This window comes from Carassius carassius, chromosome 31 (genome assembly GCF_963082965.1).
Source record: "Carassius carassius chromosome 31, fCarCar2.1, whole genome shotgun sequence".
In the NCBI taxonomy this organism is placed as follows: domain Eukaryota; kingdom Metazoa; phylum Chordata; class Actinopteri; order Cypriniformes; family Cyprinidae; genus Carassius; species Carassius carassius.
The window spans coordinates 30,935,881-30,956,987 of record NC_081785.1 but is presented as its reverse complement, the minus strand read 5'-3'; the positions used below and the strand labels follow the sequence as shown (position 1 = coordinate 30,956,987).

General features: G+C 44.4%; 1 protein-coding gene across 1 annotated transcript; it reads right to left on the bottom strand.

Annotated features, from left to right (window-relative positions):
* Positions 1 to 4,831: 4,831 nt before the first annotated feature.
* Positions 4,832 to 20,846, bottom strand: LOC132111863 (adhesion G protein-coupled receptor B1-like). The gene is made up of 32 exons (XM_059519502.1): positions 20,431 to 20,846; positions 17,535 to 18,383; positions 16,539 to 16,688; positions 15,980 to 16,075; positions 15,731 to 15,895; positions 15,479 to 15,643; positions 15,171 to 15,335; positions 14,916 to 15,080; positions 14,729 to 14,830; positions 13,903 to 14,009; positions 13,631 to 13,825; positions 13,484 to 13,552; positions 12,916 to 13,024; positions 12,687 to 12,830; positions 12,532 to 12,607; positions 12,027 to 12,129; positions 11,821 to 11,864; positions 10,717 to 10,840; positions 9,815 to 9,918; positions 9,223 to 9,325; positions 8,982 to 9,132; positions 8,823 to 8,892; positions 8,666 to 8,732; positions 8,497 to 8,582; positions 8,241 to 8,412; positions 8,064 to 8,159; positions 7,943 to 7,979; positions 7,036 to 7,670; positions 6,897 to 6,932; positions 6,699 to 6,803; positions 6,533 to 6,583; positions 4,832 to 6,439 (listed from the first exon to the last, which is right to left on the bottom strand). Exons 2-32 carry the CDS (start codon positions 18,244 to 18,246, stop codon positions 6,242 to 6,244), a joined length of 4,602 nt encoding a protein of 1,533 aa, XP_059375485.1. The 5' UTR covers positions 18,247 to 18,383; positions 20,431 to 20,846; the 3' UTR covers positions 4,832 to 6,241.
* Between the last annotated feature and the right edge of the window lie 261 nt (positions 20,847 to 21,107).

The window sequence follows — 21,107 nt, the reverse complement described above, 5'->3', positions numbered from 1 at the left end:
CACGCATGTGCAGTTTCAATCGCGTTTCATGTTTCTATGGCAAACAGTGAGGGACACTTTGACCGCCAAACCACGCTTTACATTTTCTTCCATTTTTATAAAAATATAAATGAACCGTTTAATCTTAAAGTTTTATTGGTCAGATTCAGACTCGACGCAGAGCAGAGAGCAGAGATGTTAGCAAATAAATAACATCAGCAGCCATGGCATTGCACGAGCTATCGTTATTATAGTTCAAAAGGGCAAACAGTTGAGGTTATTTTGTGAGTTAACTCGAGTCAGAATGTACATGTGCACAGTAGCATTTGTCATCCGTCACCGTGACATCAAGAGGACTTTTGAAGCTGAAATAATGAGAGGATTAAGCTTGGACTTGGAATAACGAGAGGAATAACATGGATAACTTTCTTGTCGGAGGATTGTAATGCATCACAGGCAGTCAGGTAGAGAGACTACGGCTCTTTAAATTAGGTAAGACAAAAAGCTGTATTTTTTGCAACAGGTTTATTGACTTGTAATAGCAATTTAAGGTGGAATATGTGACCATCGGGTCCAGTCGGGTCTGTGTCTTCCCGACGGGTTCGGGTCTAGCTTTCAAATAATAGACGGGTCTTTTTCGGGTCCAGGTAGGCATTTCTCGGATCTACACGGGTCCGGGTCCAGCTTTTGAAATATTAGACGGGTCCGGGTCGGTTCGGTGTAGTACATTACGGGTCCTTTCGGGTTCGGGCACGAATGTTTGGACCCGTGAAGACCTCTAGCTCCATGTCCCTAACGAAAGTGGTTCCTAATAAAGTTGTAAATTTCTCTTACCATCTACTGGCAATTTTACTTTAATATTTTTAAAGGTATTATTCTATTCAATAGAGTAATTAATAATCTATTTAACAGTATGGAGTACCTCAAGGCTCAGTACTAGGGCCGCTACTCTTCACGCTTTATATGTTACCCTTGGGAGATATCATCAGGAAACATGGTGTTAGCTTTCACTGTTATGCTGATGATACTCAGCTCTATATTTTTTTGTGGAACTCTAATGGAATGCATAGTAAATATAAAAAACTGAATGACGAGTAATTTCTTACTGCTAAATTCTGAAAAAAAAGAAAAACAGAGGTGTTAATTATAGGACCTAAAAACTCCGCTTGTAATAACCTAGAACACTGTCTAAGACTTGATGGTTGCTCTGTCAATTCTTCGTCATCAGTTAGCAACCTAGGTGTGCTATTTGATCGCAATCTTTCCTTAGAAAGCCACGTTTCTAGCATTTGTAAAACTGCATTTTTCCATCTCAAAAATATATCAAAATTACGGCCTATGCTCTCAATGTCAAATGCAGAAATGTTAATCCATGCATTTATGACCTCAAGGTTAGATTATTATAATGCTTTATTGGGGGGTTGTTCTGCACGCTTAGTAAACAAACTACAGCTAGTCCAAAATGCAGCAGCAAGAGTTCTTACTAGAACCAGGAAGTATGGCCATATTAGCCCGGTCCTGTCAACACTGCACTGGCTCCCTATCAAACATTGTATAGATTTTAAAATATTGCTTACTACTTATAAAGCCCTGAATAGCACCTCAGTATTTGAATGAGCTCCTTTTACATTATAATCCTCTACGTACGCTACGTTCTCAAAACTCAGGCAATTTGATAATACCTAGAATATCAAAATCAACTGCGGGCGGCAAATCCTTTTCCTATTTGGCGCCTAAACTCTGGAATAACCTACCTAACATTGTTCGGGAGGCAGACACACTCTTGCAGTTTAAATCTAGATTAAAGACCCATCTCTTTAACCTGGCATACACATAACATACTAATGTGCTTTTAATATCCAAATCCATTAAAGGATTTTTAGGCTGCATTAATTAGGTAAACCGGAACCGGAAACACTTCCCATAACAACCTATGTACTTGCTACATCATTAGAAGAATGGCATCTACGCTAATATTAGTCTGTTTCTCTCTTGTTCCGAGGTCACCGTAGCCACCAGATCCAGTCTGTGTCCAGATCAGAGGGTCACTGCAGTCACCCGGATCCAGTACGTATCCAGACCAGATGCTGGATCAGCACCTAGAAAGGACCTCTACATCCCTGAAAGACAGCGGAGACCAGGACAACTAGAGCCCCAGATACAGATCCCCTGTAAAGACCTTGTCTCAGAGGAGCACCAGGACAAGACCACAGGAAACAGATGATTCTTCTGCACAATCTGACTTTGCTGCAGCCTGGAATTGAACTACTGGTTTCGTCTGGTCAGAGGAGAACTGGCCCCCCAACTGAGCCTGGTTTCTCCCAAGGTTTTTCTCCATTCTGTCACCGATGGAGTTTCGGTTCCTTGCCGCTGTCACCTCTGGCTTGCTTAGTCTTACTTCATCTCCAGCGATATCATTGACTTGATTGCAAATAAATGCACAGACACTATTTAACTGAACAGAGATGACATCACTGAATCCAATGATGAACTGCCTTTAACCAAACTTTTTCCATTATTGACACTGTTTTCCTAATTAATGTTGTTTAGGGGGAAGTCGTGGCCTAATGGTTAGAGAGTTGGACTCCCAATCGAAAGGTTGTGAGTTCGAGTCCCGGGCCGGCAGGAATTGTGGGTGGGGGGAGTGCATGTACAGTTCTCTCTCCACCTTCAATACCACGACTTAGGTGCCCTTGAGCAAGGCATCGAACCCCCAACTGCTCCCCGGGCGCCGCAGCATAAATGATGAACACTGCTCCGGGTGTGTGTTCACAGTGTGTGTGTGTTCACTGCTCTGTGTGTGTGCACTTCGGATGGGTTAAATGCAGAGCACAAATTCTGAGTCCTTTTTGTTTAAAGTGCTATATAAATAAAGGTGACTTGTGGATGATTGGCATGTTGTTGCCAGGCTGTTCCGTCACATCTGCTGAACTAAATCCTTACTGCTCAAATTATCAGTATGTGACTAGCAGCTCTAGTTCTTGTGATGAGTGACTTAAAGAACAACACTACCTGAACACATATTAATATGAGGGTAGTGTTCTTTATCAGCTGAAGCGTGTGAAACAACAGTGCTCTGACAGACCACAGTGAGCTTGAGTAGTTTGGGTTGAGTCCCCAGATGCTGAGAGCTGTTCCCCGCGGAGCTGAACTGCACTCTCGAGTCCGCTGGCATTTCACCGTGACGCAGAAGCACAGCTGTAATCCCCGAGTGCCCACTTTCTCATTTACGCCAGTGCCATCATGTGACTCACAATATTCAACAGCGCAATTACCTTCTCTTGGCTTGAGAGTAACAAGCCAAAAACCCACACAAAGCTTTGAGTGGCACATTCATACCATCATGTGGAATGAAACAACAGCCCTGCACACAATTACTCCCGTCGCACCGAGAGCATTTGGCATTTACATCCAGACACAAGAGCCGATGCAGTGCATTATGGGTCGCGCTCTAAATGCCACTAACTAAATGCATTACACACGAGAGCTTTGACTCAAACAAAGGGACGGAAATGAGTGGTGAGGGGAAGACTATGGAAGGGGTGATAGATGAGAACAACAGATCACCATCATCATCAAAACCTTCATCATCATAATCACTTCACCATCATTACAGGAATATGTCATGAATGAAAATGAAAATTCTGTAACCATTCAGATGGTGTGCCTTTATTTTGGCCTTCTGCCTAGCAAACACATAAGAACCACCAGAACACCATAGCAACTACATAGCAACCACTCAGAACACCCTAAAAACTGCATGACAACTACTCAGAAAACTGTAGCCTGTTTTATAATTAAATGCAATTACTGTAATGTGTCTTGATGATATCCAGCAGTTCAGGTCGGTTTTCACTCTCTTATATTAATAGAGATCCTGTAAACAAAGCAAATTTAGTTTTATCGGTAATAAGCTGAAATAAGCCTGCTGTGTCCAAACAGACTAATTTCCTGAAAGAAAGAGCCTGATGCCAATGACCAAATTATATATAGATTTGTTTTATACTCTTGCTGTGTAAAGTTTTGCTCATATATATATATATATATATATATAGACCAAATAAAAACATGACTTTTAGGGAAAATAAATGGAAACTATTTTGATATTGATGACGATAATTGATAATACATTTACGCATAAAAAGACATTAGGCAAGAAAACAAGATATCTTTCCCCCAAACTACTGTCATTAAAGCTGTAGTACATGTGTTGTATGTGTTGTTTGGGGTGTCAGTTTCATGTTCTGAGTCAGTGATTGGTAGCTTGATGTTATCAGAACATTAATCTGTTTGTTTAAGATGCTCAATAGCTCAACTTCTGGCTTGACCAATCATGTGAGTTTTAGAGCGGGACTGAAATGTTTGACTGACCAATGACAGGTAGAGGAGGGAATGTTCGAGAAACCCAACAGTTATTAATTTTCAGCTCAGTTTGGTGTTGCTAGTAGTGCATACATTTTTTTTTATTCAGAAAAGTAAAGAACAGACAATGTAATGTTTAGTTATTTTTTTTTATTAGAAACGAGACACCTTCGCCTATTGTTCTTAAAACTGTACAATCACAAGAGGAAGTGAAACACACAGAGACTCTGGTGTTGGAGATTCAGACCGACATCAGGAACCTCACAGGAATGAAGAGACACAAGGTTTAGAAACAGGTTTAAAAACAGGACAGAAACAGATTTATAAAACAAGAGACCATACAGACGACTTGCCAGGGACTCCAGATGAAAATTAGTCTGTACGGCTATATCTGGCTCATTTACATTTGGACATTGTCCTTATGTTCATTAATGTGCATTGTCCCTTTTAAATAAAACAAACAAATAAAAAAAAAAACAACAACAACAACAAAAAAAAAAAACGACAGAGGGTTCAGTGTCTCAACAATATGGAGGAATCTAGTAAAAAACTCTAGGGCATTTTCCTGAAGCACAGTCAGATATATCTCTATGCTATTATTCTGATAGCATTTTTTCTTTCATGAAAGTTCTTTTAGCAGCAAGACACATCTTGTTTTGTCCTTCTCACATAATAGCTAAAATAGTCCATGAACAGTGTTGTCATAAAGGTTTCTATATGCTCTATAAAGATGATATAAAACTCTGAAAATAGTTAACAAAAACCTGCCAAGATTCCAGTCCTGCTTGGGCATCAAGCATATGTCCTCAAATTGCACTGATGCCAGTCTATTGTTTGGCATAACTACTTCCGGCACAGCGGAAGTTCACAGGTGGGCAGGAGCCCATAACGTGTGCTGGGGCTTCGTTCAAAAGGCCGTAGAAAGAGCTGCTGGTGGGAATGGAGGGAACACAGTGGTCTGATCCAATGGAGCGGAGGAGGAAACAACAGCTCATCCTCAAAGAGTCCAAGGCTACACAGTCACTGCTGCTCCAACTACATTTCCCAGAATGCTGAGAATATCAGCTGCTCATGCTGGGATACATCGTCCTGCTGCTGTTTCGGGAATGAACGGACCGTTTCATATGGAACTTAAAATTAAACATTGATGAACACAGGTATGAAGACAAGAGGAGAGACAATATCATCAAAATCATAACATGATCATAATAACAAAGAAATAACATTCATAATAATAACTTGTTACAATAACAACAAAGGAATTATGGGAAGTAAATGCTCAGCTCTTTACAATCAAGTTTTCAGTACAATTATTTTCCCAAAGTTTGATGGAAGCGTCCAGAATTGCTTCACGCAAAGCGCTAAAAACAAAGACCACAGCGATGGTAGTTTATCTGTGTCCATTGGGCACAGCTAACAACCCCTAGAGGCTCATGGGAGACATCGGCCTCTTGACCGAATAAAACGCTCTGGAAGGGGCCGCCAAAGGCCAAACTTGAGCAGCCAAGAAAGCGTTCGACCCTCCTGCAGGAAGATTCGCACCATTCCAAAACGGAATTGCGGAAAAATGAAAGAGCACAGGCGGGCGTCCACACCACCTCCTGGACCAGATGGAAGCGTGTTGGGAAAAGCTCTCGATGAACCGACCAGAATCTTTCCCCTCGTGGAGTTCGGAAAACCTTTCTCCCTGTTCAGATGCCTTCTTATGAGGTCAGTGTCATCTTGAGCTGAGAGCTACTTCTGAAGCCAGAGAGACACATATTCAAATGACAGATGGGTACAGCACTCCCCTCTCGGGGTCTTCTCTACCTCTCTGCACTCTGCATGCTCATCCCTTCATTTCCGCTCTCTTTCCCAAATCAAAAGCAGACCGAGGTGTTCAGGGTTAAACGCTGTGCCCTCAGACCTCTGTCTGCAGGTCGATGATATCTTGGCCCATCAGAGGGATTGTCGCTCCGGCTTTTTCCCATTCCATGCCTTGGAGATCCAGAGGAGACGCCTGCAATGGCTCCATGTCCTTCCGTACCCAGGCAGGAGGAGATGCCTGTGACCTGCTCATGCTCTCCCAGGACCGATCCATTGCTCCCTGCTGCTTATCCTAAAAAGGAACATTAGGAAACAGAGTTAGAGACCGTGCAGTTAGGAATGAGAAAATGTCCTTCTCATGCAGTCGAAAGAGCGAGACACTTACGCTGTGGTTTGTCTTATCGCTTCCAGCGGAGGAAACGCTCCATCTGACGGACTGCAGAGAGAAGATAACATTACTCTAAAGACCAACCAATGAAAGTAAGTGAGCATGGTACAGCTCTAAACAGCTCTGATCAGTTCCTCACATGAGCGTCAAATTTGCAGCTCACCTTGCTGTCGGATGCTGGTGACTCCCTGTCCTTCTCCGCAGGATGCATCTTCCTATTGAGGTCCTGGAACATGTTCTGATGGCGTTTGCGTGTGTGCATGATTTTCTACATAATAAAGAAAGGAACAGTTAAAGCTGCACTGTTATAGATTTAAATTCATGTAACTCTACAGTGGAAAACTCTGTAGTGAGTAACTACCTCAAAATCCAGTTCTGCGTAACGAGATTTCTGCCTCTGTGAGAGTTAAACAGAAAGAGCGACAACAAACTTAAGTATCATGTACATTGCATAATTCTTCAGATGCAGCATTCAACGAAGTGTAAATGTAACTTCTTACCCCCTCGCTGACTTCCAAAGAACTCATGGACAAGGTGGAGATGGTTTCGCTTTTGGACATCATGGAGTTCATGGAGTCGAACGTGTCACCCAGACTGCTGGTCACATGACTCTCACTAGAGATATTGTGGATGTTCTGAATGGGCGAGTCGCGCTCCGAGTATGATACGCTGACACGGTCTGCGGGAAGTGTTTTGACAGCATAGGCGGCTTGCGGTTCGGCGAAGGTTCCACTCAGATGCATGAGACGGGCCTGTGGGAGCTCTGTGGTGATATTGTATTTGCCGGAGCTGCTGGAGTCGTCCTTGGGTTTGGCACGAAGGGTGGAGGTGGTGTTGGGCAGGAGCACATAACCACTGCCATCCGGACAGACGCTCTCGGCCTGAGCGAGGGCCAGATCAGCATCCAGCTGCTTGAAGAGCTCACTGTCACACACGTACACGGGTTTGCCACAGGAAGGGTCGACTCCGTGACCTTTCTCTCTCCGTAGGGTGAGCGTATGGCTGGAGTACTCTGGGACAGGGGGAATGTGACTTTTTCCGGTGGGGTTAGACGGAAGGGTATGGAAATTTGGGCCGAGGGGAAGGGGCATCTGTGGTGGGGGCATCTTCTCCTCAGAGGAGCTCTTCATTCCACCTGAAGGGAGGCAAAGAGGAAGGTCAGATCATGAGGCATGGATAAGCCTTGGATAAGCCCCCCAGTTTCTTTATGGCAGGGGTGTCCAATCCTGCTCCTGGAGGGCCAGTGTCATGCATAGTTTAGTTTCCAGTTTCTAGTAATCCAGAAAAACTTGATTAGCTGATTGAGCTGTGTTTAATTATGGTTGAAGCTAAACTCTCCAGGAACAGGTTTGGATACCTCCGTGATATGGTAATATCAATGTGGCATTTTTTTGTTTATATCCTCACCTGGTCGGTTTGAGTCGCCGTCCTTCTCAAAGTCAGACTGCACACAGGAAAAAATAAATTTGATTTATAAATGCCCTTTTTAAAATGTAAAATGCATGAGAATACTTGCATATAGACTCACCACGAGTTGCGTGTGGCCGTTCTGCAAGGAGCTGCCGGAATCACCATTTCCATCATCTTTGCGGTCCACCACACGGCACTTCACCGCATCTTGAACCTGAAAAACACACATTTATGAGCTCAAGCACACTCAAAGACACATTAAACGCATATGTGCTTTGATTGTAAGCATACTGACCTCTCTGCGCAGGATGCAGTGCACCATGACAATGATGAATCCCTCCAGAGAATCGAAGACAGCGAAGAGGATCTGAAACAGTGCGGAGCGGCGGTCTGTGATGGCCAATACTGCAGACATCCACGTCAGAGCGAGAAGAGGGAGAACCACACAGGAGCTCCACAACGATGCCCTGAAATACAGTGCATTTAATACAACATGCTCTGGACTCTTCAGTGTGACTGGAGTTTAATCAGGAGTGTACAGAATGTCTTACCCAGCCCTCTCTTTCAGCTTAAGGTCCGTGATGCCATCCTTGGACACAAGCTTGTTGAAAACCAGAATTCCAATCACCATGTTGACCTGAAGACACACAAAGAGACATCAGTGAAGCCTCAACAATGCACATGCTGTCGATCATGCATTGACCATGAGAGGATCCTCACCAGAACAACAGCAGCTGCTGGACCCACAAATGAGTACAAGAGACCGCCTTCAAGAGACAACCAACAGCTGCAGAGAGAGAAGAAGAAACCCCAGTGTTAAATTCACAAAGACACTGATGGAAAAAGAAAGATGGGAAACAAGATGGGAAATACTCACTAGTTGACTGTGCCGTATCCTTTGGCTTTGGTGAAGCCGACCGAAACAGCAACGACTAAAGCAGGCAAACCTGAGAGAGAATCCAGATAGAGTTAAACACCCCATCGCTTGAGACATGCAACACTCTCTATAATCAACAACAGTAGTGCACACACTCACCCCATCCCAGACACAGGAAGCGCTTGCGGATGATGCGGTTACGCAGGCGGCCTGTAACGGCCATGTAGGACTGCCACGCCTCCGTCAGGACCCAACAGAACGAGGACAGGAAGAAGAACTGCAGCAATGCCGCCACCAAAGCACACATGACCTGCGAAAGACAGATGGAGTGACAGGTGAGCCGCTGGTCATCAGAGCTGATGTGTGCTGTGAACAGTCAGCTTCAGGCTCGGATTTATACCTTGTTGCGTGCTTGTGTCTGACTGATCAGAATGAGGGCGTTGGAGCAGATGATTGACAGACAGAAGTTGATCAGGATCACTGAGCGCTCAGAACGGATGTACCTGAGAAGAGAGAGAGAGAGAGAGAGAGAGAGAGAGAGAGAGAGAGAGAGAGAGAGAGAGAGAGAGAGAGAGAGAAAATTAATAAAATTCCATCAACCAAACCAGAGTTTTTTTTATAGACTGGGGTCTGAGAAAAAGTTTAGAGATATATATCCATATTTAAATATTTTAGTCAACTTCTCACGATTAGTTAACTATTAACTATGCTATATAAATACTAATAATCAGTCAATATGCTAACAATATGCATGTTAGTTAATACTGTAAAATGGTTCTTAAAGTTCTACCAAAATACACATACTTCTAGACCTATTTTACTGTATAAATCTAAAATTTGACAGTTAGGTAGTGAACATCTAATTTATTGGTTCATGACATCAATATGTTTGTAACATAACCTTTTTGATGCAACCAATTAATAAACCACACATCAATTAAATTAATCATAACAATCAATCAGTAAATCAAGCATTACGATAAGTTTCTTACTTCCACACAGAGACGTAGATGATGAGGAGGAGGAGGAGGGTGAGGGAAGACACTCCGCATCCCACAATCATCGTGACCGACGGCAACAGAGATTTATCCATGTTCTGTGAGGAAACACGGTAACATCAGTGTTAATGCACACACACACACACACACACACACACACACACACACACACACACAGCTCCCTCTGGACAGAATGACTGGCAGAAACAGGGCAGCTGATGTGAAGGAGACGTGGAGGTGAGAGACGCTCCACATTCCTCCACTGCTGCTGTGAGTGTGTTATATTATAAGCTGCTTTCCACCTTCATGTGCCCTTGCAGAATGAAACGCATCATCATATTTCCTCTTAAAAGACATACACTGAAGGCATGTAAAAGGTCTTTTAAACCCACTTGCACTGCGTGATGTTGTTTAAACTGAGGCATTGTGTCTGGACGTGCTGCGTTGCAGAGCAAAGATATTTTATTTTCTCTGGTGCTGATAATTACAGCGCAGGGCTGCGGATGCAGTTGCCATGGCAACTGCTTCTGCACCAAAAAATCAAAAACAACGATCACACGAACACATTAAAGCACCAAACAAATACGAGAATGAAAATAATAGGTTCCATCATCGATCATCAGATTCCTGAAGAGGATTTGATGTTGTGATGAGAAGCGATTGATCACAACACCGCATCATCTCTGTTAGCTATCAATCAAACCGTCGATAGATAAAGACTGAACTCACGTTAAAGACGGTCAGATCCAGTCACACGATGATCTATGATGAACGGTTAACGCTTCATTTTCACTCTCTCTCACATACACACACACACACAGAGAGAGAGAGAGAGAGAGAGAGAGAGAGAGAGACGGCGACACACACAGATGGTCCGGTGATGATCGGACTCTTACCAGATCAGGGTTTGGTCTTGCGATCACGGCGAAGGTGGACAGTCCGTCACACACACATGCAGTGCTGGAGTCGCGCGCCACCGATCTGCAGCCGCGCGCGGACCAGGAGCCGAGCAGAGACGCGCTGCACACACACACACACACACAAGAGTAAGATACACTGTCAAATAAACCCCCCACACACACACTCAGCAGCAGAGCAGCTCGTCCACACACACACACACACACACACACACACACACACACACACACACACACACACACACACACACACACACACACACACACACACACACACACACACACTCCAGACCACAGTGATGCTCTCAGATATATGTGACCATGGAGCACAAAAACAGTCATAGGGCTCAGTTTTGTGAAATTAAGATGCATACATCATCTGAAAGTCATACATCATTTTTCTCTTGGTTATGTGAACGCTAGAGAAAACATTAATGGAATGTTCAATTTTATCATTCTGCAAACCTTATGCAAACTTTACTTTTAAATGTTCTCTGAAATATGTAACATATAAGAGTGTTTAAAAACTAAATATTTATGAAAAATGTTCCATGAACAACGTATAAACCCTTTTGAGAACAATATTAAAGACTGAACTACCTTCGTACAAACACTCTAATAATGTTACTGGAAGAACGTTTGCTCATAATTTTGAGAGAATCTTGCCAGAACATTCTGAGAACATTCTCAGTAAATACACTACTAGAATATTGTTTGAATGAACATTTTAAAAATATACATTTAGATGGATGGAGTTCAGAGATCTGAATGTTTGATTTAAGAAGTGTGTATTTGTGTCTATGTGTGTGTGTGTGTGTGTGTGTGTGTGTAAGTGTGTGTGTGGGCAGTGGAGGATGAATAGAGCCATTGAAGGTTTTGAATGTTCTGTGAATATTCATGAGATCATAAGTGATGTGAGTGTAAGGGGGCAGAGACTCATTTGCATATGATTAGCAGTTGTCAGGGAGGTGTGGAGATGACACACTGTACCGAGGGCAGGAGAGAGAGTGTGACCTTTAGAGCTGCGACAACACACACACACACACACACACACACACACACACACACAAGTGATCCACCCACCTCTCGCTCTCGTCCCAGGCGATGCAGGTCTCGTTCACAGTGCCCTGCAGAGAGAGAGAGAGAGAGAGAGACGGGCGTGAGAGGTCTGGTTAGAGGGAGTCTGTGTCATATGTCACTTCCTCCATAGTCTTTAACTGCACACACACACACACACACATTCAGAGAAGAACACGAGCATCTGCGCTCTGGTTTCCATGAAGACTCACATTGTGCAGGTGTGGGAAGTCGATCTCAACAGGTGCAGACAGGAAGCCAGGGTTGGGCTTCACTGTTACCGTGACAACCTTCGAGTTGAGCAGTGTGCTGTTGCTGCAGGAGAAGAAGACGATTGATCGATCAGAATCACTCGTATTGATCAGGTGCACATCAGTCATCTCAAACTCATCACTAATCTTTGCTTTGATTTTCCTTCACTCTCTGCTCTAACGTCACATGATTGAATAGAAACAACTGCAAACGTAAAATAAATAATGGAGACAAATCATGAATTAAGTCAAACAAAATAGACGGAAAAAATAAGAATACATTTTATTTGATGAATAAAACAGAATTGAGTAAATTCCCATTAAATACCCCTGTGACTTAAGACTGGTTTTGTGCTACAGGTTCACATTAAAAACAAACAAATAAAAAACATAACATTTGAGTTTCATCAGGAAATTCATATAAGGGTTTATCAGCACAATGCAATCGATGTTTGAACTCTTATACCTTTGAAAGGACAAGATGGGAGCCAGATTTCTGTAGAGAACGATCCCGGTAACAAACCCAGTGCTCTGCTCAGCATCTACACACACATTCAGAGCCGCATTAGTCTCCTTACACACCAAACACATGTCAGAATGTGTGTGTGTGTGTGTGTGTACCTGGCACGTCTAGACTCAGAGCGCTGCGGGACACTGTGACTTTCTCCTCTGAGTTGCGGACCCAATCGATCATCCCACGCCAGCCCTTCAGGGGGAAGGTCACATCAGAGGTCATGGTGCGCGGACGCTTCTGGACGCTGAGCTCTGAAGAGACGGTCAGGAAACCACAGTCAGAAACACGCTCATATATCCTCCTGCTGCCTCATACTCCTGACCTGCTCACACTCACCAAGATTGTCTGTGACCTCGTAGATGTCCTGGAAATCTCTCATCTGACGTCCGATCATGTCAATGAAGCTCTCGACCAGACTGAAGAACTCCTTGATGTTTGCGCCCATCTGCAGCAGAGAAAAACAGCACTAATGTAGATAGATATACTGATATAGATGGAAATATTAAAATAACAATAACCAAAACTAAATAAACTGACATCAGCACATACAACAATCTCTAACTAAAACAGGAACTGAAAATATAAAAAATAAAAAATTGAAATTATTCATAATAGTTTTTATATACAGTATTATATTATAATATAATAGTATTAATAGTACTGAAACAGCATGTCTCAGTTCTCCTCTGAATGGTCTGATGACTGATTCATTAGCTGACGTGTGTGTGTCGGCGGAGACTGCTGTCATGTGGGTGCGCTGCATTTCTCTGCTTCTTTAGTTCTCTCTTTCAGCATGAAGACACAGTGTGCATGTGTGAGGACACATGCTTCAACACACACACACACACACACACACACACACACACACACACACACACACACACACACACACACACACACTCACCAGCTGAGCTTCATCCCATTTCTCTTTGTGTGTCTCCTGCAGTAAGTTACTTATGGTGTGAGCATAATTCTGTGGGTTAAACAAATCAATGTTATTAGATCAGTGTTTCTCTCACATACACTTATTTCACATGGAGGTTTAGCATACCTCCACATCTGCATTGCTCAGGCTCATCTTTGAGCCTCTGAAGATCTCCGTGCTGTTCCTCAGGACCTCCATCACAGCCAGCAGGTCACCGCTGTACTTCAGATTATCTGTTGACACCATCCTCACTTTGGACAGCACCTCAGACACACCGTCCACCAGCTGACCGCTCTGAGATGGAATCACGTGATCACGCATCTGGAAGGAGAAGGAAGCTTGAGAATCCAGTCCTGAAGCCTTTCTGCCAACATGAAGTATGAGTAGACAGAGCTTACCAGGGTCTGGATGTGCTGGAATTCCTTGGAGATGCATTTGATGTGAGTGGGGTTCTCCCAGAAGGCCAGACCCACGGCGTCCAGTGTGCATCTGCGCAGGATCAGGCCTGCAGGAGTCAGGGAGAGAAGGGTTAATGCTATCCACGGTCTCTTTCATTAACTCTCTACCTGCCAAACTCCGGAGACTCATAGTCTCTGTGTTCTCACTGTTATACACTCGGAGGCGCTATTACACTTCTCCTGAATGATGGATGATATCATCACTGAATCATCAATTAATTGACTTTAGCTGGAAAAATGCCTCTTTATCATTGTTCTCTTGCATCATTGACAAACTATTTCTCTGTTAATATGAAGCTTTACCATTTACTGTAAAGCTGCTTTGACATAATTTGTATTGTATGAAGCGCTATATAAATAAAGGTCACATGACTTGACTGAATGAGTCTAGAATCACTTGATCAAAAACACAAACCAGGAAGACAAGCGATCTAATATGTAAGCATATGAATATTAAACAACACTAAACCACATGTAAATGAAAACTGCCTAATGTTACAGAGTGGATAAAAAAAAATCTTGAATAATTATTTTTTTATGGTCTGTCTTTATCTTGGTGTATTGCATGTTCAGATATTCATACAACAAAATATTCTGGGGGCCATGAAATAAAATTTGAGTGAAAATCATAAACAAATGCTGGTGGTGGCTGTGAACTTAAAAAAGAAAAAAAAAAAAGCTGGCGGGGAAAGAGTTAAAATCAGGAAATGACCCACATTCGTCACAGAAACCAGAGCTCCGGATGACTGAGATCTCAGATCAGTACCTGTGGCATCAGAAGGACAGGACACAGCAGCCGTGTCGCCCGCAGGCGTTCTCTTCCACACCACACTGCCGTAGTTCTCCTCTCCACAGATCTCGTGAGGTTCTGTGACACACATTTTTATAAGCCCTTAAAGAAGCTGCCTAAAACTGGTGCATAAATGAGTAAAACATCTGGTTTGAGCTCTCACCTGGGCACCGCTTCTCGTTGCAGTTTCGCATTTCTGATTTATCTCCGATGCATGGATTTCCTCTAAAGAAAGGTCCTTCACAGACTCTCTGTCTGAGCTGATGGCCTCCACCACAGGACTTGCTGCAACTGCCCCATGAGCTCCACAACAGCCATCTCCCATCCACTAGAGGGCGACAACACACTTGAGTATCTTTCATAAAAAAACACTTGTGCAGAACCATTTTGGGAAAACATTTGCACAGGAATACTGTACCTGGGCAGTCCTTGAGGAAGCAGTTGGTGGTTTCTTGCCATTCTCCTCTGCACTCTGAGCCTCCGTACGAGGGACCGTTACACTCACGAGTTCTCTTCATCGTTCCATTTGAGCAAGAGGTAGAGCAAGGAGTCCATGCGGACCAGTCGTTCCAGTAGCCATCAACTATGCAGAGGGGAAAGACAGAATAATTATTATTATTGAAGCTCCACAGTCATCTTCCTTGTTGCATTTGAAAAGGGCTTGCATTTCTGAGGTCAACAGTGCCATCTGGTGTTGAGATCTGGAAAAGAGATCAGTTGACTGACCTGGGCAGACTGCGATGTTGCAGAACTTGGTCTGTTTGACAGGTCCACGGCAGGGTTCTCCACCATTCTTAGGCTGTTTGCAGGTGCGGACGCGATCACGGTATCCACGACCACATGTGGATGAGCACAAACTCCAGGGAGCCCATTCGTCCCACGCTCCGTTCACTGAAAAAACAGCATTGTTCTTCAATCCCTCAGTTCCAGGACCCAGACAAACAAATGCAGGCATTGTATTTATGTGAGCTGCAGTACCTGGACAGGCGACGGTGTTGTTGCAGGGTCGATTCTCTCTCAAAGGGCCGTTGCACTGGGTGCTGTAAGTGGATGTCATGCAAGAGCGTGTGCGGGATTGCAAGCCTTCACCACAACTCACTGAACACACGCTCCATGAAGACCACGTGTCCTGCTGTACCTCTTCTGCAGCATAACAAAGAGTTTGATTTAGAACAACACTTCCACAACATCCGGACTGCTTTCTAATGTTGCAAAAGAGACACATACCTTTCTGAGGGGCTTGGTTTGCCATGACGGTGCCATCAGCATCACGCCGCTGGCCGATGATGGAACGCAGACCTTGACTTCTCTGTCGTACTTGACCTGGACAAATCAACCCAAAGCCACATGTAAGATCAGACAACATGCTCGTGCATTCCCTGCAGTGCACATTTGTGTCCCTATAGCACAAAAGCAGTCATAAGTAGCACAGGTATATTTGTAGCAAGTCAACAATACATTGTACTGGTCAAAATTATACATTTTTCTTTTATGCCAAAAATCATGAGGATATTAAGTAAAGATCATGTATCAAAACTTAATTTTTGATTTGTAATATGCATTACTAAGGACTTAATTTGAACAACTTTAAAGATGATTTTCTGAATATTTAGATTTTTTGCTCCCTCAGATTCCAGATTTTCAAATAGTTGTATCTCAGACAGATATTGTCCTCCTAACAAACCATACATCAATGGAGAGATGATGTCTAAATCTCAATAAAAACAAAATGACCCTTATGATTGATTTTGTGGTCCAGGGTCACATTTATGGATGTGGTACTGACCGATGCAGGGCTGAGGGTTGCAGGCTCGTCCCTCCTCTACGACACCCTCACAGACACCATCCTCAGGCTGGCACACGCGGCTGCGCACCTGGACTCCGCCACCGCACTCGTTACTGCACTCGGACCAGCGGCCCCATCCATTCCAGCCTTCTGCAAACACATCACACAGATAAGCTACACATCACTTCTGTTAAGTGCACAAGGTGGGTGAGAAATGCTGAAGAGGTGGAAGAGAAGAGGACATTCGCTGTGAATGAGTCATGAAAACACTTCTGACATCTAGTGGTCAACTATCTGCATGGAAACTTCAGGGGCATAATAGAGGCATCAAATAAGCTTATTGACAATCGATGTGGCATTGTTTTGACGTAAATGTAGGTTTGATACCAGCCTTCATAACAGCGGGGCGAAAAAGTCTCTTTGACAAACAAGTGCATTTGAACCTTTTCTAAACCAAAAAAGCTTTGTAGGCCAAATGCCAGGACACCATATGAGACCACTTTAAAGGGTGAACTCCCTTTTACACTGAGGCGCTCTTTGGATGTGGTGCTTTTGGAACCCGGTGGGTTGCTATGGCAACCTCAAGCACAGGGCATTGATTGCTCAAACGGAGGCTTGTGGAGCATGGCTATAGAGCAGCTGCTCCCGCAGAACCACATCAATAGATGTTTATTCTCTTTTAGGAGAGCATACGGTTTTGCCTGCTGGAATGAGTTGCTACTGGAAGCTTGCATTTCACACACTTGTTAACTAGATGAGCCCCAGAAACAGATCCCCTCTGAAGACCTCATCAGCTAGATGGCCATCAGTCCTCTGCACAATCTGACTTTGTTGCAGCCTAGAATTAAACTGCTGGTCTCATCTGGCCAGAGGAGAATATAACACTATTTCGACCCACTTTTTCCCTGTTTAATAATGTAAAGCTGCTTTTGCACAATCTACACTGTAAAAAGCGCTATATGAATATTAATAGTGAATAATAGTGAATTGACTTACTCATGATCTCGGCATCGCGGTTGCTGTCTCTAATGGTGGGTGAGCACTTCTCGGTGTAGACTCCACCCCTGTAGCAGCCACCGTTTCTCCTTTTGGGAGGCTCCCAGCACTGACAAGGGGTCATCATGATGCCGCAGGGATTTCCATGGGTGCTGGTGGCCAGGCAGTCTTCTAGCCACTGACACAGCATCTCACAGGCTGGCATACTTGGGTTCCTCTTCCCCACAACCAGAAACTCGGCGTTGAACTGGCTGCCTTCATCGTTCCCTTTGTCTTCCTCAACGGGCTCCATACCAAGACGTGGCATCACCTTCCGCACCTGCAGGAACTGTTTGCTGGACTCCAGGTAGGCCACCGCGGAGGAAGCGTCGCACAGTCGGACCACCTCATCGAAGCTCTCCATGCCCAGGTATGTGCGAGAGGTCTCCAGAAACGAGTCGAACTGGAAGGTTCGGACCTGTCGTGGGGTGCAGGACTCGGTAGGCTTGGTGATCTTCATGTAGACAGTGTATCGGCGAGGATCAGGGTTTTGCAGGGTCCAGGAGCAAGGCGTTGATGGCAGGGCAGTCTTAGAGGAGAACACACCGAAGAATCGGCTTTGCTCCAGGGTGGCACAGGTGGCAGATGCTGGCCCAGAGGGAGTGGAGATGCTCGGGGTGAACATCACGCACATGCATGTGCACAGCGCCAATGAGACGGACCACCACTCCATGTTCTCGCTTCAGGAGGACGGGTGGACCCTTTGATAGGAGTTAACTTGGCTTCTTTGATCTGGCAGGGGTTTGATCTTTTTACTATAGTAAATGTGGATGGAGGGTTTGATTCTTCACTAGATTGAAGGGGACATATCTGTGGGAAAACAAGAAACAGAAGGCACTCAGAGTTAGCACCTGTCAATCATAGCATGAAAGTCATTGTAATTATCACACTGGAACAAGTCTGCCATCTGAATCGTATCTGTAGTTGAGAGCTGTGCCTTCCATTAGTGTTAGTGTGCATTTGGACGAGCCCTGTCGGAGTGCTGCCGCTAATGCAAGCTCTGCCATTACACTCAGACTATAATTACAGTGCCCTTCACAGGAATCTCTCTCCACATCGCTCTCTCGTTCTCTACTGCCTACGCTTTCACACGTGGCAGAAACGATTGCGTCAAACTGACGTCCACGAAGACTCAGCTTGCACCCACGAAAGTGCAGCTCTGGAAAGATTCTCACAGCAAGAGAGCAGGATATTTCTGCAGGAACACATGCCCCCTCCCTGACAGAAAGCAGCTATTGAGGAACTTTCAAAATCTGACTGTTGCCATAGCTACAGGTGCTCGAGAAACATGTGGAGCATCTGTGTGCATTATAAGCTGCACCTCTCTTTTTCCAAACACAGTCCCTCGCTCTATTATAGGACTTGCCTTGTTTTCTGGCATCTCGCTCTCTTTTGCTCAAAGACACTCATTCAGGAGCAAGATAAAAGAGAGAGCAGCTGTGAGAGGTCCTTTTCTGAGAACCAGTGTCCCCTTATCTTCATCATCACCTTCCTCTTTCTGAAACTGAGACTGAAAAACTAAAGCTCAACAGTTGCATAAAATGAGGTAAATTGTTGCTCTGCTCTGTTGGCTTTCTTTAGTTACAGCACTAATGCAGCTCATGTCTGATTTTCTGCACTGCATTGAGTTTGAGATACCGGAAACTATCAGCTCTACAGAAAATGAGAGTACTTCAGCTCTGCCACTCCACCTCTTTCTATAGCCCAATTAGGGGGCTGAAATTATACATTACATCTGCAGTTATGGAAACAGCTGATTTTCGAAAGAGCTGAAGTAGAGTCAGCAGGACGTCTCTGAGAAAGAGACAGACAGAGACGGAGAGATAGACAGATGCACAGAGTTTATGTGAATCCGTGCAAGTGAAGCCAGCGCGCACATTAACCCCTGATGTCTTCTGACCGGTCTGATCCTGGGATGAATGTTAGATTGTATCTGATCTGAACAAACACAGACACTTTGTATTTAATCCTGGGAAAGTCTGAGACACACACGGCTCTGCCAAGCACACTAAGAGCCATCTGTGAGCTCAGATCTGCTGCTGAGACATCTCAGTGTGAGTCTAGTGCTTTCAGAACAATAACACAAACACCCAATCACTGTGTACATGACCAAACACACAGTCTTCGACAAACAACACTCATTAATGTCATGCACCTGCAGGAGGAATACTTTGCAAAAACACTTCATGAATATCTTTATCTACATGCCAAATTAGTAAAACTATACATTGCAGCAAAATCAGAAATCGAGCTGTTTGCAGTGTGATCCGATCAAATAAGAAATAAATTAATTTATCGCTATGTGCAAACAAATGAAACTGCTCGCTGACGCACGCGCTGCAGACATTATCAGCCGAGCTCTGAAAAGAGGAGCGAAATTATCAGTGCGCAACAAATTTAAGTAAACACAGAATGCAAAGAGCATGAATACTGACTGATTATAAAATGCGTTGCAGTTAGAACTAAATGTGCAGATGCTAAAAGCAACTAAAGTGAACTAAAAGTTAATAATTTACTCACTAAGCATTTGAGTATATTATGCTTAAATAAGCATAAACATTAAATCATCTTCTGTTCATAAAATAAGACTTTTGCAAAAGTTCACATACACTGGCAAACGATCTTCTTTCACTAAAGACGGAAACATACAAACTTAATACAAGACAAATAGCACAGCACAGCAGCAGCTTATAGAAGCGGGTGTTTCAGCACCGCGGACAGCGGCACAGCTTCAGCACCACGCATCCATGCAGACCTCCATCCAGCCTCGCACCGCACATCAGCAAGTAGTTAAGCGCCGCTGACCAAACCAAGTTTGCAATGAATGTGCATTAAATCAAACGGCAGCTTCTGTTACCTGTTACTGAGTTACTCTATCGTGTCTAACAGGCGCTCTCCATCCGCGGGAATGCTGGGATGCGGGAACGGGTCTAAACGCGTCCAGACGTCCCGGGCTGGATGTCCAAGTCTCAGGGCACTTCACTTCCACAAGCGCAACGGCACAAAGCGACTCTGACCAAACTCCAGAGAGTTTACTACCAACCTCTTCTAATGCTGCTTCTGTATTCCAGTGAGAGCAAGCGAGCTAATGACGCGCAAAGAACGAATGCGGAGCTCCGGTGGCTCGCTTTTCTCGGTCTGCTTTTTCTCGTGTCTCGGTTCGGTTGGTACTTGTACTCTCGGCTTCGGAGTCTTGCTGCTTGTGGTCTGAAGTGTTTGAGTCGGAGTGGCGTGTGGCCTCCTCGCGCTGCCTTATAAACCCCTCCACCCTGCGTGGATCGCGCGCACCAGTGAATGAGACAGCGCGCGGGGGAGAGAGAGAGAGAGTGTGTGTGTGTGTGTGTGTGTGTGTGTTCTGGACACACAGAAAGACGAAGGAGAGCGCCGATGTGCGCACACACGAGCGCAGAACCGGAAAGAGAGACTTCACGGCGCTTTCTCTCACTGACAGCGAGAGTTACATCATTACACCTGAAGCCCACACTAATCAACACAACGGACACACAGCAAACTACAACAACATTACTACACGAT

What these genes read in the sequence shown, in the direction of transcription:
- LOC132111863 (XM_059519502.1), bottom strand. Translation starts at nt 18,246, where the DNA reads ATGGAGTGGTGGTCCGTCTCATTGGCGCTGTGCACATGCATGTGCGTG. An exon ending in AATGGGATGAAGCTCAGCTG is followed by an intron (nt 13,025 to 13,483) that starts GTGAGTGTGTGT and finishes TCTCTGCTGCAG; the next exon opens with ATGGGCGCAAACATCAAGGA. An exon ending in GCCTGGGACGAGAGCGAGAG is followed by an intron (nt 10,841 to 11,820) that starts GTGGGTGGATCA and finishes GTGTGTGTGCAG; the next exon opens with CGCGTCTCTGCTCGGCTCCT.